At 39.9% G+C, this 18,244-nt stretch overlaps 1 protein-coding gene across 1 annotated transcript in view; it reads left to right on the top strand.

The window, feature by feature from the left end:
• NEK10 (NIMA related kinase 10) overlaps positions 1-18,244 on the top strand; it is a 321,674-nt gene that overhangs the window by 259,237 nt on the left and 44,193 nt on the right. Inside the window, exon 33 of the mRNA XM_060164097.1 lies at positions 10,886-11,002. Coding sequence (XP_060020080.1) covers positions 10,886-11,002 — 117 coding nt within the window. The remainder of the gene's footprint in view (positions 1-10,885; positions 11,003-18,244) is intronic.

Raw genomic sequence — 18,244 nt, forward strand, 5'->3', positions numbered from 1 at the left:
TCCATTTTTAATTTTTTTATATTGAATTTTATGTGTTCTTTATTTATTTTGGATAGTCACCCCTTACCAGACATATCATTTGCAAATATCTTCTCCCATTCAGTAGTCTGTTTTTTCCTTTTGTCTATTGTTTGATTCACTGTGCAAAAGCTTTTAACTTTCATTAGGTCTGATTTGTTTATTTTTGCATTTGTTTGCCTTGTCTGAGTAGACATATTTAAAAAATATTACTAAGACCTATGTCAAAGAGTGTACTGCCTATGTTTTCTTCTAGTTTTATGGTTTCTAGTCTTACATTTAAGTCTTTAATCTCCATTTTGAGTTTATTTTTGTATATGTTATGAGGAAATGTTCTAATCTCATTGTTTTACATGTAGCTATCCAGTTTTCCCAGCATCATTTGTTGAAGAGATTGTCTTTTCCCCATTATATGTTCTTGCCTCCTTTGTCATAGATTAGGTGACCACATGTGTGTGGGTTTATTTCTGGGCTCTCTACTCAGCTATGTGTCTGTTTTTGTGCCAGTACCATACTGTTTCTGACTACTGTAGCTTTGTAGTATAGTCTGAAGTCAGGGAGCATGATACCTTCAGCTTCATTCTTTTTTCTCAATATTGTTTTGGTTCTTCAGGATCTTTTGTGGTTCTATATATTTTAAAATTATTTGTTCTAGTTCCATGAAAAATGTCATTGGTATTTGATAGGTATTGCATTAAATCTATACATTGCATTGGGTAGTATGGACATTTTAACAATATTATTTCTTCCAATCCATGAGTGCAGGATACTTTTCCATTTTTTTGTATCATCTTCAGTTTCTTTCATCAATGTCTTCTAGCTTTTTGATTATAGGTCTTTCAATTTCTTGGTTAAATTTATTCTGAGATATTTTATTCTTTTTGGTGTGATTATAAATGAGGTTGTTTTCTTAATTTCTCTTTATGATAGTTCATTGTTAGTGTACAGAAAGCAACAGATTTCTGTATATTAATTTTGTGTCAGTTCTGTAAAAATAATTTATTGGTTCTGTTGTCTATAGAGTCAAATTAATCAAACAATTGGATATTTTGAATTTGAAAAATGTCTAGGGTCTTTTATGTATATAAAAGAAATAGTCCTTCCCTGTTGAGATAGGGGAAATGATGTTGTATATTTGTGAAAATTAAATCATACCAAAACATATGATGAGAAACTTATTCTTTGTCAAGTTAATAGGGTACATTTTAATGTTATGGATGCTATTTGTGTAGGTCAAATGTAAATTTTGGGGAGTGTCAGTCAAACCCAAATTTAAAATGCAAATGTAAAGTCAACTAAGACTATGGCCAACTTTGACTGGATTAACACTGATGTTTCTCCCTCCTTTGCTGGGTTTTTCATTTTTCAGCAGCTAACACCCAGGCACTGAACAAATAGATGGGAATTATTATGCTCTGCATTTTGAATAGAAATTTTCTCTTCATGATTTCCAGGCTCTTAATTATCATACTAGATGACTGAGAATCTATTTTTATACTTGTCTTTTGTTCATAAAGATTACGTCTATGTAAAGTAGTCAATGTTTCATCCAAATATTCCAGAGAGCACAGCTATATTCTAGTTGTCCTTATTATGAGCAACTTTCAGTAGCTTGCTTTCAAGTTAGTTATTAACATAGAATACTTAATACTAGATATCACAATTGCCAAGATGATTTTTTGTAAATGCCTTCTCTAATTTTATTGTATAGCAATTCTTTTAGCATGTGAAATGTGCTTACCAGACTTTAATCAAAACTCTTATAATACTAGTCTACACTATGCAATTTGACATATAATTATATATTTTTCTATATTGTTTGTTGGGATTTGGGTATGTTAGTTATATTTTGCAACCATATTATAAGCATCTTTAGTAAAGTTTGCATATATCTTGAGTATTTCCTCTGAGATCAGGCCCCTGAAAACTACTTATTTTGTAACTGATGCAGACCTACCACTGTTTAAACCCTTGTTTATTCTTGCTATTGAGAGCAACTGAATAAGTAATCTTGTGATTACTTAAAGACTAGGGGGAAAATGATATTTTAATGTTAGACTTCAGATTGGGGAAGAGGTGGGAGATAACACATTTTCTCTATCAGTGATGAATTGCGTCCTAGTTCTTCATGCCAGGCAGGCACTGGGGGAGTGTGGACCAGTTGTAGATTTTTACATATTCTTTGGAGGACAATGTCTTTTCAAAAAGGTACTCAATCTCACAAATTTATTGATGGTTCCAATCCAAGCCTAAGTGCAGACTGCAAATTAGCTGTTAACGCAGCCCACAACCCTGCCCCGGGGGTTTCTGCACTGGGAAAAGGCTAAATGAAAGGAGGAGAAGAAAGCTACACCACCCTCTGGTAGGAGTAAAGGGAGGTCTATGTGGCTTGGGTGATGATTGTAGCTTAGTGTACAAATAATTGAGTCAATGTAGAAAAGCAGGGCTTTCAAATTCCAAATTGCCATTATTAATGATTACTGAGATTCAAAAAGTGGTTTCAGGACTTCCGTGGTGCTGCAGTGGTTAAGAATCCACCTGCCAATGCAGGGGACATGGGTTCAAACCCTAGTCCAGGAAGATCCCACATGCTGCGGAGCAACTAAGCCCATTGACCACAACTACTGAGCCTTGCTCTAGACCCTGTGAGCCACAACTATTGAGCCTGTGCTCTAGAGCCCATGAGCCACAACTACTGAGCCTGCGTGCTGCAACTACTGAAGCCTGTGTGCCTAGATCCCATGCTCCACAACAAGAGAAGCCACTGCAGTGAGAAGCCCGCCCACTGCAACAAAGAGTAGCCCCTGTTCGCCACAACCAGAGAAAGCCTGTGCACAGCAGCTAAGACCCAACACAGCCAAAAATAATAATATTTATTTATTTATTTATTTATTATTTTAAAAAAGTTGTTTCAGAGTGCTTACAACTACCCTTTGAATTGTTGTCATACAGTAATTTGAGTATTGCAGATGGTGACTGGTGAGTAAATAGTAATGAGAAACAGGCAAGAGGCCTCTTCTGGTTGGACCACCTTCCTGCCCTCCAATACAACTGAGATCTCATTCATTGTTAATTGACATTCCTCACTGTGGATTCCATAGATTATTTGGGATGTTTTAGATGACATGTTAATTAAAATTTTTAAACTTATTTATTTATAAGTTTCTTATTTATCTATAAGAAGCTACTTATTGTTTCTTACCACATTGGAGTCAAAAAGCACAATTTTTTAAAATTTATTTATTTTTTATTTATTTTTGGCTGTGTTCGGTCTTTGTTGCTGTGCATGGGCTGTCTCTAGTTGCAGCAAGCGGGAGCTACTCTTCATTGCAGCGTGCAGGCTTCTCATTGTGGTGGCTTCTGTTGCTGTGGAACACAGGCTCTAGGCACGTGGGCTTCAGTAGTTGTGACATGTGGGCTCAGTAGTTGTGGCTCACGGGCTCTAGAGCACAGGCTCAGTAGCTGTGGCACAAGGACTTAGTTGCTCCGTGGCATATGGGATCTTCCCAGAGCAGGGCTCGAACCTGTGTCCCCCGCATTGGCAGGCAGATTCTCAACCACCATGCCATGAGGGAAGCCAAAAAGCACAATTCTTAAAGTTATTTTTTAGCAATAATCCTAGTTTTATTTAAATTCCCTTAATGATGGGACCAGATGGAGGACAGAAGAGCCTGTTCAAGAGCATTTGGAGACAGGGATTTTTATAGTTGTATAAGTATATTTTTATAGTTGTGGAAGTATATATAGTATATATATATATATATATATATAGTAAAATAAGTATATATATAGTAAAGAAAAGCTGAAGCAACATTGCTAAATTAAGCATAAGATTGGCAAATTTTCTGTGGGGCAATAAAGGCATATCATTTTTGTGATTAACGTCTTGATTGGCCTATAAAGTCATACCAACACGTCAATTTCTATAGGTTAACCACTAACTCTACAGGACTGTAACTGCCTTCACCTTTATCGGTGTGGATTAAGAGTATTAGATTAGAATCAAGTAAAGCTATTAGAAAATGTCGTAACATGATATCAGAGAATCAAGCAATGATTATTTTGTCTGTTTTCCATGATTGAGATAAATTTTTCTTGTCCAGGTAATTGAATGAGAAGAGGGTTCCTATCTTTTCTTTCTGTTCCTTTTAGTTTGATTGGTTAGCTTTTGCATACATAGTGCTGAACACAGTGTATTTTCACAGCACAATATTTTCTTCTTGAGAATTCTGAGCTTCAATAGAGTTGACTTTCAGAGAAAAAAAGGTTCCCTCTAGTAGGAATAAAGGGGGCCAATATGACTTGGTTAGTGATTGTAGCATAGTAGAAGAACAACTAAATCAATGGATAAGGGCCAAGCTATATGGACTAGGCCAAATGCATGTTATTTTTAGGCCACAAATTCAGGGGAAAAAAAGTCTAACTTTCTATATTTTCCCAAAACTGAACTTAATTTTTATATTAAGCCCCTATTCCACATCTCAGAAAACATAATCAATTAGCCTAAATGCAAATTTCAATGTGTTGGTGATTTCTTTATCATATCAGGCTTAAAGTCAGACAAACAGAATTGCAGTCCTCTTTCTTCTTCTTCTTCCCTGAGTGGTATTTTTGTTCCAAGGATTCAGTTGGCATCATTGTACTGAGGCTTTGAGACTGCCTGTGCTGGTATCTGCTCTGAGTACTGGGTCGGGGTCACCCTTCCACGTTGCTGTCCTGAGAAGTGGGCACAGCCCTCCCTGACTTCCAGCTCCCAGTACACGTTCCCATTTCTGTCTGTGTGCCCTTGACATGAAGGCAGGACTTCTGTGGGGCAAGCTCCTTGCTCTGTCAGCTCACCTTCTCAGGGGTCTGGGAAGGTTAGCCTACTCTTCCACACTCTCTGGGTTTGGAGACTTGGGGGCTGAGCCTCTGACACCCTAGGAAGCTGTCTCTCCTGCCCCATTCCATCCCAGGTCATATGGTGCAGGGAACATCTGCATGGCTAGGACCTCTCAGAGCTTGCTGTGGGAACTGTGCCCCCAGCCTTTCCACTCTTGAATCCCCAAATGTAGAGACTTCTATCAAACATCTCTGCCCTCCTCACTGCCCCCACCAAAGACTTTGCCCAAGTGAGCTGGAATTTGAATCTCTTTTGAGACCTTCTTTCCTTCTCGTATGTCTTCGTCCTTCCTCCTCAAAGAAGCTTTATCTTATCCAGGAGGGGCAGGAAGAAGAGTTTGTTCAGCTACAGGTCCTGTGAATCTCTCTGCCTTTTGCTTAGACTAATGCTTTTAAAGTCCAGGAACGTATCCTCTCTGTTCCCTGGTTCCTCTCTACCTCCCCATCTTGGGGCAGTGCTTGCCTCACTCTGCTTCTTGATAACAGGAGGTTCATGAGGTCAAAAGTAAGTGTGGGAAATAATACAACAGTGAATTCTTCACACAGCATCTTGCCATGTGTATTATGTAGTCATTTTAAGGGGATTGGCAACTTTAAATATCCTGAGATTATATATTTTGAAAAGAATAAAGACAGAGAGAATTTGGAATAGGATGAAACTCTAATCCTCACACACACACAAATTAAGCCTGAACAAGATGTAAGATGCATTATGTAAAGGTGATTCAGCCAGCATTCAAGAGTGAAGGACCTCAAAGCGGCCTTGCTTCTTTGGCATTTAAACAGCTTGTTTCTGAAGCTGGAATGAAAGGGAGTGGAAGGAAACTGGTCACCCGGGGTGAAAGGTGCTGAGGCTTTATTGCAGCTTCCTGTCATCTTGTCGGAAGTTCTACCAGGGGCTGGACCGTGGGGGGACTAGACCCAGAACCTTGAGTCTCTTCCTAATAATTTCTACCTGATTGTGGAACCATCTATTGGTCTGTGTTGGGAAAGATTCCATGCCCACACCTCCTGGTCATCATCTTCTCCCTCACTTCCCTCTCTCCCACGGAGGGAGTCATTTAACAACTCAGGTCCAAGCTTCGGCCTCTCCTCGGCTCCTGCTCCCCACAGTCACCATGTGCTGCTCCATGCCGGGCCTGACTTAGGCCCTAGGCCTCTTCTCATGAGATCACCTTTCCTGAAATCACCATCTGCTGTGGTCCCTGGCTCCCTCTGCAGATGTACCCAGTACTATACCTTTTCATGGTACTGCACACAGGGAAAACTGAACACTCTGCTGTTCTCCAGATGTGGCACTCACTTAGCTGACTCCTGTCCTTTGCTGAAACTGTTTTTCTACTCAGAAGCTGCCACTCAAATATACCCTCCCTCACACCAAATCCATGTCCTGTGCCTACTGAAAGCCTATTCATTCTTCATGGTCTTCTCAGATGAAATGTTTGCATCAGTTCTCTGTCCTTCAACCGTGGCCCTCTAAATGCACCTCCCATGAACCCCTTGTGAATACAACGTTCTTTGTCTAATTTTGCTGCCTTCTATGCTGCTGGGCACAGAGGTTCATTGCTGAGAATTTGCAGATTTAAGCTACAATTCAGTTACTTTATTTCCTTTTCACAAAAGTAGAGGAAAGAGACCAGAGCAAATCTGTTCACTGTACTTAAATTTAAAAGGTTGTCTTTCAACAGGGCAGTTGGTCCCATATGGAGAAGCCATGTATGTTTTAGCCCCCTTTATAAAAGGAAACTATTTTTTTAACTTTTTCAGGGAGCTCCTGCTCAATACTTTCTCTTCTCCAGTTGTTCAAAAATTCCTGATTCTTAGCAGAAAGAATTCAGAAAAATAGTAGGTTGATACTATATCATGGTCAATTGGGGGAACATGAATAATCCATCTTTTGTTCAATTTGTAGTAATTAACAGTTTCAGAGTTTGTGTTGTGAATTGTGGTTTCAATAGACTGGATATATGATGTAAATCAAGTCTCAAAGAACGAGTAATTGGCAACTAACTTGGCTATTGTAATGTGCCATGAGATAGTAAAGCAGATATAGTGCACTGCACAGGCTACAAAGACATAATGCTTCCAGTTTATTACTTGTACATGCTTTCCAAAAATATTTGATCCATTAAATGTTCAAAGGTATAGTCAGAACATGTTAAAAGTAGCAACTCCTTTTAAGAAAAAAGTGGTATTTCAGGTGTGGGAAGGAGCATCTATATTATGTTATATTGTCCATAATTTCATGGTCTCCCAGTGACAAGTTAGGAGACTAAGTCAGTGTAGAGTTTAGGGCCCACCTTGTTGCATGTCCCAGTTCTTCAGTCTTGGTTGGACAATCTCGTTAATTTCAGTCATCTATAAAATGGGGATAGAAACAACTACCATTCAGAATAGTTGTGAGGATCACATGAGACTAAATGTGTAAAACCCTTGCCAACACCTCCTCCAGGTCCTCCTACCCACCACCACAGAGGGGAAATGTAGCTGCTTAATGTCATGCTAACTACACAGTAAGCTAGCAAATATAAATTTTTTTACACCCTAAGTAAATTGCCTCTTATAATGAATTTTGTAGTTTCCTTCTAAGTTTTAAAACACTAATTAAGTTCACTATTTTAATAAAAACCGTAAAATGAATATAAAGTATTCCAATGTAAACTTTGATTTTATTTAAATTTTAATGAGACCAAATGCTTTCTATCTTTCACAGTAGGAACCATATAGATATGAATCATGGGCATACTATATATGACTGACGTTGGAATATGATCAGCTTCTATGATGGCTTTTTTTTTTTTTTGCCATGCTCCCCAACTTGCAGGATCTTAGTTTTCCAACCAAGGATCCAACCCAGGCCCTTGGCAGTGAGAGCATAGATTCCTAACCACTTGTCCACCCTTTAAATTGAAAAGAAGTAACAAATTAGGTGAAAATACTTTTAACATGTAAAATACAATAAAAGAATTAGTAGTCAGACAATGTAAAGAGCACTTACAAATCAATAAGAAAAAAATGCTTGGGACACAAACAGAAAATCACCAAAGAAGTACAATAACCTCGTCAGCATTCAGATAAACAAAAAATAAAACAAAATCAGCTTGGCAAAATTAAAAAGTTTGATTATAATGTTGATCACAATATAGAAAAATGGATTCTCTTCTGATCAGAGTGCAAATTGATTCAGCCACTTTAAAATGTATTTGTTAAAATAGGAAATATGTGTATCAAAGGGCCCAGCTATTTAATTTCTCCTTATTTACCCTAAAGACCTCTTGTACTATGCACAGTGAGGCACGCACATATATACCCACTGCAGCATCATTTATAATCATGAGAAATTGAAAAAAAAACTAAGTTCCCATCAAGACGGAAGTGACTAAGAAACTGTAATGCATGCAGGACATGTAGTACTGTTCAATAGTGGTCATAAAGAATAAGCTATAACTGGGTGTGTTGATAAAAAAGAATCTCCATGACAGACTGAGAATAAACATTGTAAAACAGTCTTATAATGTTTCACCATTTATTTAAAAAGAGGGAAATAAAGCATGAGATAATACTATAGATTTTCTACAATAGTAGCTTTCAAAGTCTTTTTGGAAGTAAGTCTTTTTGGAAATGACACTTAGTAAGACACACATTTTATATCTCGACTGGGTGGATCCTTACTACATACAATGCACTTTTAAATTTTTATATCCTATTCTATTTCATTTCATGCCATTCCATTCCATTTTTCAAAATGCTGGTCATGACTCATTAAACAGATTTAGGACTCAACTGCAGTTTGAAAAATATTGTTCTGAAGATACACACTGAAGTACGTAAATAGAAAAGTAACTGGAAGGCAACACACCAAGCTGATATCAGAGGTTTCTTCTGGGGAGGTGGCTGATGGGTGGTGGTTCCAGGGACCCTCGAAGTCTCTTCTGTGATACTTAGGTTGTTTTACATTTCTTTGCTTGTTTTACGATGGGCATGTGTAATTACACATTTTAGGATTTATTTTTTAACGAGTAAGCAACCAAAACTATTTTCAAAACTCAAGGACTTACCTTATGGTCAAAGGTCTTAAGGAAAATAATTTTAAGCAATTTTGTATATTGAGTAATTCAGAAGGCACACATTCTAGCTAACTGTCTCTGTTTTTATATCTAGCCACAGATGAATACATTCTTGTGGCAAGGTAGACATCCCACTCAAAATGTCATCACAAATCTAAGAACTCTCTGCCATGCTGTGAGATTTTAACTCATTACCTATGAATGAAAGTCCATATACCAAAAACATAAAGTAATCAACATAAGTGTGATCAAAAGCCGTCCAGTTTCAGAAAATACAAAGTTAGTCTTCCTATAGCAACATCAACTTGGCCACATTAGTTTTGGATATCAGTCTAGACAAACAAATAATTACATTTTAAGAATTATTTCTGCAAAGAAGCACCATTGTAGAAAATATGACATATATACTCTTGGCCATCTCTTCAGGCTGGACCAGATACTTCCAGCTCTCTGTTTTCTATTTCAGAGCTACCTTAATTCTTTCTGATTTACCTTCACATTTTTACCCTAAGGGTAATTTACTAAACCTCATCTTAATGGCAATTAATTGTTGCTTAAAAGGAGTTAGACACAGTTCCTAGAGGAGGTAGATCCTTTAAATTGCAAACATTTAAACAGCGTATTAAATGAAGACGAACTAGAGCTAGATGATTTCTTGTGTGAATTTCTTAACAAACTCAGTAAAGATACCCATAAGGAAAATAATATTTCTTTCAATGTTATATTTATTTTCTTTTTTGTGGTTTGTGTCCTAAACATACATTTTGGTATGCTAATAATAAAACAAGTTGGATCTTTTAATGGCCACATTAAATTTTCTCTATAAATGTTTTGAAAACAAGTTTTTATGGTAAAATATGCAAACTTTCTCAGAAAACATTTATATAAGAATCATTTTTCAAAATCTTAGCTGTTGCTAAAGCAATTATTGTATTCACATTTAATTTCATGTGCTCAAAGTTGTCTGGAGGTAAGAAAAGAAGGACTTTGGAAATTTTCTTTAAAAGAGAAATTGGCGAGAAAAACGTTATTTCAGAAAGTATCCTACATGTTATTGGGAGGAAGGGAAAGAGCAGGAATGTGGGAGAGAGAATAATATACATCCACATATCTGAAGTCTCTCTTCCATTTTCTCTAGTGTGGATCTGAGGGTGAGAAGAGGCAGAGGGGACCTTGTGGCTAATACAGGGGTCAAGGCCATTCCTTTAAATAGCTTTACATTCCTCAAAGTTAAGAATGGGCCACTTGTGGCTATGACATGTGAATCTGGGAAAGCAGCTTATATGCAGTTTGATACCAAGCTAGCCTAGAACTGTGAAAGTGATGTGGCTCTGTGATGAGAATTCAGGATAAATTATAGATGTGTCTTATTTAGACCTGAAGAGAAATCTCAGTGAAAATTATAATTTGTAATAATCAAGGGTTGGAAAGTAACATAATTTTCAAACCCTTGATTATTACAAATTATGTTTTTTTTGTTTGCTCTTTAAGATTGCCTATTCACTATTTGCATTTTAGTAGTTTTAATAAAATTAGTTTTATTTGCTACTGAGGGCAAATGAATTTAAAATTTTTAAGTGTGATAATCTCTTAACTGCACATATCTGAAGCCCAACTTTTCAATGGCCACAGTATCCAAGACACCACTGACACCTTGTGGCAGCCTGGTGTAATTGCAGGCAAAATTTCCAAGTGATAAACAGTCTTTAAGATGTTACAAATGATAACATTATTATGTTACTTAGAGGTCTAAGAAGTAGAAGGAAAGAATTGTGCATCCCATATCATAAAATATTGAAGTGTAACAAGGTCTCTACATATTTTCTAATTGGTAGGATGAGAGTATTTTTTTTAGAATTTTACCCCATTTTCCACTTAATACCACTTGTGAAGGGGAAAAGGGTCTTGATTAACTGCAGAATTTGTCATCCACAGCATCTGCAGGAATTGCTGTGTCCCAGAGGAAAGTACGTCAGATCAGTGATCCTATTCAGCAGATCTTAATCCAGCTGCACAAAATCATCTACATCACTCAGGTCAGTGTGCTAGCTTTTTATTTCCTTTTTATCTTAAGTACAAGTTTGGTGCTAATATTGGTAAGGAACTACTTTGAGAAACTTTCAGTTCGAGTGATGCTTGTTCTTATTCTCTCCAACTACATATATTTGGGAACACCTTAGCTTAGCAGCAGAGCTGGGAAGGTCATAGGTTAAAAGAAGCAGATAAGTCAGGTTTTCCCTGTGACTCCTAACCTGCTCTTTTACTGCTAGTGCCCAACCAAAAACAAACTTCAACACAAATGGCCCTTTAATATGGGGGTGAAAGTGGGGACAGAGCTGGGCTACAGGAAAGAAAGGAAAGTAGTTCCCTAATCCTGACGAGGCTGGGATAAAACCAAGACCTCTCAAAAAACTGAAATCACAAAATTCAGGATTTTAAAAACTTTTTCTAAATCTCAGTGACCCTTAGGCATTGGGAAGTAATCACTGGTTACAAATTATTTACAGAAATCTTTCTAACGATAAGGAAGTTGAATGGTCATTTACCAAAGTTAGGTACTGTTAATAAGAAAACAAATTTTGTAGATAAATAAGTGTAGATATTTGGACAAGAAAGTAACTATTATTTTGAAGTTTAAGGCTGTATGTCTTAATATGTAGTTCATTCATCTGTTCATTTTTTCATTTAACATTTAATTACTAGATGCCTCCTATGTACCATCCACTATTCTAGGCACTTGAGACATATCAATGAGCAAAACATATAAACATTCCCTCACCCTAAGATTCAGAGACCCAGTCTGATGATTCTGTCAGTTGCCAATTGTGGCAATTCCAATTAAATATTCAGGTACTAGAGAGAAATATCACCAGGCCAGTGAAACAACTGGGCCCATTATAAGTCTAACTTGGCCTAATATGCCTCCCCCCTCAAAGAAGCAAACAAGCAAAAAAAAAACCCATTTTGATTAGTGTACCACGGTGACATTATAAGACTCTAGGAAATAGAGTCAGTTTATGACTGGTGTCCAGTTTTCCCTGAAAGCCTGTGTATTTCCTTCTTCTCTGTGAGCAGTCACCCTAATAGATAGCTGCAGGGCTCTCTGGAGAAGGGTTGGAGGAAATTTTATTTATTTTATATTTATTTTATAAATTTTATTTATTGCATAGGTATAGCAATGTTTCAGGGCCCTTCCTCAAGGAGCCCCAGCTTTCCCACTAATTAAGGGGCATTTGGTCTTTGAATTGACCAACGTCTAGAAACTATGTGAGAGGTGGTGACTCTCAATTGAGGGCAACAGTAACTCAAATCACATTTTTGAGTTACTAGAGTGTCTTTTCTGTTATATGGATTAAGGAATACTCTAGTAGGATGACCACATGTTTCTTTCCCAAGAGCACCCCGATCAATTAACTACCATCAGAGATCTCTGTGGGCCAGGCATTCTCATTAACAGTAAACATCCCTGCCACCCTTTATGGTAAATGCTCCCAACTTGTCACTGGTGGTCAGGGGCTGCCTCTTGGCCTCTGCTCCTCTGGGATCACATCATCCGCACTGGAACCTTGTACTTTCAGTGTCATATCTGGCCTACAAAGGAGAGCAACTGTAAGGTCTTCAAGGATGCTTGTTCTCCCCTCTCCAATGTGTTTCTCACTGCTTTAGTGAAAGTGAAGCCTAACCTGGCCTCTGTACCCTGACACTGAATTAAATCTTGGACACAGAGTTTTGGGTGAAGTAGAAAAGAATAGCTTTATTGCTTTGCCAGGCAAAGGGGGCCACAGCAGGCTAATGCCGTCAAAACTCTGTGTCCCTACCTGGAGTGGGTAGTGAGGAGTTTTATGGGAATGGTTCAAAGCGGGCATCATTAGCTCATGGACATTCTTCTGATTGGTTGGTGGCGAGGTAACTGGGAGTCAGCATCATCAACCTTCTGGTTCCAACCGGTCTGTGGTCTACGTGCTTGTAGGCAGCATACAGTTAACTTCTCCCACCTGGTGGGTGTTTCAGTATCTGCAAAACAGCTCAAAGATATTGTGTGTATCCCTTAATGGGGACCCAGGACCCTTCCCCAAGGCTGAACTATTGTTCCTCTTGACTGCTCCTCCCTTGTCTCTGCATCCCCTCCCTTCCCTAATTAGCGACTGCTTAAATCTGCCAGTTGGAACTCAGGGAAGGTCATGGAGGCTGAATGAAACCTATTTCCTATAATCAAAGAAATGGGGGGCACAGAAAGCCTTTTGTGCCCAGGAGCCCCACAGGGTCCTGTGTGGTATCAAAAGAAATGGCTTCTGAGTGTTCTTGCTAAATGAAATTGGGAAGTGAGTGTGCAGGTCACCCATGGTAAATCTATCCCAGCATTCCTGTCTCTCAAGCCTTTGAATTTCCTCCTCCACAAGCAAGAGAAGCTCTGGCATTTTATCCTCATTAAATGTAGGCCACCATTGAGTCCAGGTTTTAGTATACCTCCAGCTGCATGAACTAATATACTAAATCTAGACTCTCTAGTAAGCACACACATTTGAATGAATTCAGCTTGATATAGTGCTACATTTCATCCTTCTTGGCCTGACACCCTTAGAATCCACTCCTGCACATGTTCTCTGGGTTGCTGCTGATATGGAATAGCAAAATCTTTTGATTCAATTCTTTTGATGAAGAGCAGATAGGGAAATGTACCAGTTCCCCTGGATCATACTGAGATATGACCCTTGTTGCTGACTTAAAGCTCACTGTTGTGGGTCTTAAGAGGAATGAGCATCCCTTTTTAAGATATTACCCCTCATCTGTCCTAGGTGAGGTTAGTGTAGAGTTTTGAAGCAAAAGAAGTCTTATCTTCTCAGATGCAGGGTTTCAAGCTACTTCCACTGGCAATGATGGCTCAGAGTGAGTTGAGTTTCAAGACTGTCAGTTTTATCTGGGTCCAACAACATGTCCCTACTTGGAGTTTTAGTATCCTAATCTTTTTTTCTAACTTTTGCATGAGAAACTTGGTGAAATGTACATTCAGCTGACATTGTAATTCAGCAACCTGATCAATTAGATTTGTGTTTGATTATCAGCCATACCAGTGCTGTGGTAGCAAGAAATACATTCTATTATGGCTGACATGGAATCTTTCTGGCTCTTAGACTATGAATTGAGCTGAGAGTTAAAGGACCCAGGCTTGTCATGTCTCTCTGTAAGTGCCCCAGTGCATCTAAAGGACCCACCCACCCCACCATCCTCGTGGTCTTCATACTGCCTGACAGTCAAGTGTAGCAGCCACTCAAGCTTCCAGGGTACTCACTTCAGTTGGCTCTTCATCCAGGTGACAACTGACTAACTGTGAGGCCACTGCATGCCATGGATTACTATCATCCTCTGTCCTATTGGCAAACAACCCAACAGTGGGCTCGGTTCCAAGGATACAGTCAAATCAATTTCCAAATGCCATCTCTATGGCTTCTCCTGGACATTCCTGGAACCAAATCTGTTTCAGTGAGGGTCTATTCAGGGGACAGAAACCAAACTGATTTCAACAGGGAAGGTTTCACATAAAGAATTGTTTAAGGGCTTCCCTGGTGGCGCAGTGGTTGGGAGTCTGCCTGCCGACGCAGGGGACACGGGTTCATGCCCTGGTCTGGGAGGGTCCCACGTGCTGCAGAGTGGCTGGGCCCGTGAGCCATGGCCGCTAAGCCTGCGTGCCCGGAGCCTGTGCTCCACAATGGGAGAGGCCACAACAGTGAGAGGCCCGAGTACCGCAAAAAAAAAAGAATTGTTTAAGAATTACTACTAATAATAGGGTATTATCTACTGAGGAGGGGAAGAGAAATCTAAAGACTATAAGAAGAGCAGATAGGGAAGTCACTACTTATAGGACTGAGGCAGAGCACCCAAGAAAGGAACAAAATAGAAGAGGACACCCTTATCCTGGGCTGAGGTCCAGACCTCACTGGAAAGCCAGAGAAATGTCCTGAGGTACTGTGCTGTAGACTTGCTGGAAATCAGCATGTAAGAGTGGTGTGCTGGGAATTGCCCACTAGGAACTGCCCTCTCTGGGACCAGGGGAGGCTGCCCACTGGTAGGTGCTGCTCCATGGAACTCTCTGGAAAGCTGCCTGCAGGTTGGTGGCACTGAATCTGGCTGGGGGTGAGCACAGCTGGGGGTCCCCATTCCTACTGACCATTCACTGCTGCCAAACTAAGGCAAGGCAGGAGCATCACTGGAACCAGAAAGACAGGCTCCATCCTCCACTAGTGCCCTCTGCAGAGAGAGCTGAACATCCAGCCAGCTGACAAGGGATATATGTTCCAGTGTCACAAGCAGGGCAATGAAGGTGGATTTGGAGCTGAGAGTAAACAAACTTACAACTGGCACAGTTAGCCTGGGGGCTCAACAAGGGACTTATTTGGGACCTGCCCACCTCTAACTTCTCACTGTTTCCCCTTTGACTTCTGCCCAGCCTGGAGAGTAGCCTGGCTCTTATCTATCATATTTGGGTTATTTTGGGGGGTTTAAAAATTTTTTAACCAAATCTGATATTCTTTTCAGTTACCCTGAGGGCCAGCCTTTTGAAGGCTCAAGAGTCTAAAACTGATTACCCTTTTCTCCATTTTCTTCTGTCAACCTTTCCTTTAGGCAATCCTGCAGAACTGTCTACCTGATTAAATGAAAGCGGGTGAAGGGGCATAAGAACATAGGATGGGGGAGAAAATTGGTTAATAAGTCAAAATGTAATCTTCCATATCTCTATCGAGTAAAGATATTCAAAAATACATTTCCATTTAAATACTGATATAGACACATGGAGAAGAATTCTTAACTTCAGTGCTATGGAAATAACTTCAAATAGCTTGTTGGTTACCTTAATGATTCACTACTAAATTGAAAGAAAATATCCTTTGAAATTTAAATATAATTTCCATATGCGTGTCCTGCTAATTTTTATATTAAAAAACTTTTGAAATGGATGTATTTTGTTTCTTTATTGGAGTTCAAAGTATTATAAAGCAAGAATGAAACTATTATAAACACCTTATTATTATGTTCTTACACCGCCAGCATAACAAATGATTTCATACTTTTGGCAAGATGGAATTCCTTGCTACAAGTTAAGATATAACCACAGTGGTTGTAAAAATGTATTTCCAGAATACTTTAAAGTTTATGACATTGCTCATAGTAAGGAATGATTCCTCTTTGGGGAACCTTAAATTACAGTGCTAAACAAAGTCACTGCCTTTCAAATAAAGGAGATAAATACAAGTCTAAACATTACTCTCACATATTTACCAAAGCTTAAAGACCAAGGTCAATTTTTTCTGTTCCGTAATTGCAAAGGAAAACTTCTGAAAGTAAAACTGAACAGACAAACAAACAAAAAACCCTTCTTGTTCACATATTTATTTACTAAATTCCTGCAGACTTAAGCTGTGGTAGCACCCTGAATTGCAGAGCCAGATCCCTTCTGACAACCAACAAGTGACTTTAAATGGGAAACTGCTTACTTTTGGCTGGTGGTGGCCTTATCCAGTTTCCATGGAGACAGATATGTGGAAAATATCTAAAAGCAACTATTTTAAAAGACAGGATGTTAGCATCCTAACTCTGCCTTCAGTGAGTTGACATCTGTTTTCATCAAAAATAAGATGGGGTCTGCTGGAGAAGATCGTGGAAGAGTAAGACATGGAGATCACCTTCCTCCCAACAGATACATCAGAAATACATCTACACGTGGACCTGCTCCTATAGAACCCCCACTGATTGCTGGCAGAAGACCTCAGACCTCCCAAAAGGCAAGAAATTCCCCACATACCTGGGTAGGGCAAAAGAAAAAAGAAAAAAAGGAGACAAAAGAATAGGGACTGGACCTGCACCAGTGGGAGGGAGCTGTGAAGGAGGAAAGGTTTCCACACACTAGAAGCCCCTTCATGGGCAGAGACTGCGGGTGGCGGAGGGGGGAAGCTTCAGAGCCATGGAGGAGAGTGCAGCAACAGTGGTGAGGAGGGCAAAGCGGGGAGATTGCCGCACAGAGAATTGGTGCCGACCAGCACTCACCAGCCCGAGAGGCTTCTCTGTTCACCCACAGGGACGGGCGGAGCTGGGAGCTGAGGCTCAGACTTTGGTCTGATGCCGGGAGAGTACTGGCAGCGGGAACACAGCCTGAAGGGGTTAGTGCACCACGGCTAGCCTGGAGGGAGTCTGGGAGAAGTCTGGAGCTGCCGAAGAGACAAGAGACATTTTCTTGCCTCTTTGTTTCCTGGTGCGCGAGGAGAGGGGATTAAGAGCGCTGCTTAAAGGAGCTCCAGAGACAGGCGCAAGCTGCGGCTATCAGCGCAGATCCCAGGAACGGGCATGAGACACAGGCTGCTGCTGCCGCCACCAAGAAGTCTGTGTGCGAGCACAGTTCACTATCTGCACCTCCTCTCTGGGGAGCCTGTGCAGCCCGCCACTGCCAGGGTCCTGTGATCCAGGGACAAGTTCCCCGGGAGAACACACAGTGCACACCTCAGGCTGGTGCAAGGTCATGCCGGGCTCTGCTGCCACAGGCTCACCCTACATCTGTACCCCACCCTCCCGCCAGCCTGAGTGAGTCAGAACCACCGAATCAGAGGCTCCTTTAACCCCGTCCTGTCTGAGTGAAGAACAGATGCCCTCAGGTGGGCTACACGCAGACGCAGGGCCAAATCCAAAGCTGAAACATGGGAGCTCTGTGAACAAAGAAAAGAAAGGGAAATTTCTCCCAGCAGCCTCAGAAGCAGCAGATTAAAGCTCCACAATCAACTTGAAGTACCCTGAATCTGTGGAATACCTGAATAGACAACGAATGAATCATCCCAAATTGAGGAGGTTGACTTTGGGAGCAAGATATATTATTTTCTCCTCTTTTCCACTTTTTGTGAGTGTGTATGTGTATGCTACTGTGTGAGATTTTGTCTGTATAGCTTTGCTTTCACCATTTGTCCTACGGTTCTGACTGTCTGGGGTTTTTTTCTTTTTTTCTTTTTACTTAAAAATATTTGCTTAATAATTTTATTTTTGTAACTATTTTATTTTATCTTATTTTATTTTATCCTCTTTCTTTCTTTCTTTCCTTCTATTTTTCCTCCTTTTTATTCTGAGCCATGTGGACAGGCTCTTGGTGCTCCAGCCAGGCATCAGCGCTGTGCCTCTGAGGTGGGAGAGCCAATTTCAGGACACTGCTTCACAAGAGAACTCCATGCTCCAAGTAATACCAAATGGCGAAAATCTCCCAGGTATCTCCATCTCAACACCAAGACCCAGCTTCACTCAAC

This window comes from Lagenorhynchus albirostris, chromosome 10, assembly GCF_949774975.1.
Source record: "Lagenorhynchus albirostris chromosome 10, mLagAlb1.1, whole genome shotgun sequence".
Taxonomy (NCBI): domain Eukaryota; kingdom Metazoa; phylum Chordata; class Mammalia; order Artiodactyla; family Delphinidae; genus Lagenorhynchus; species Lagenorhynchus albirostris.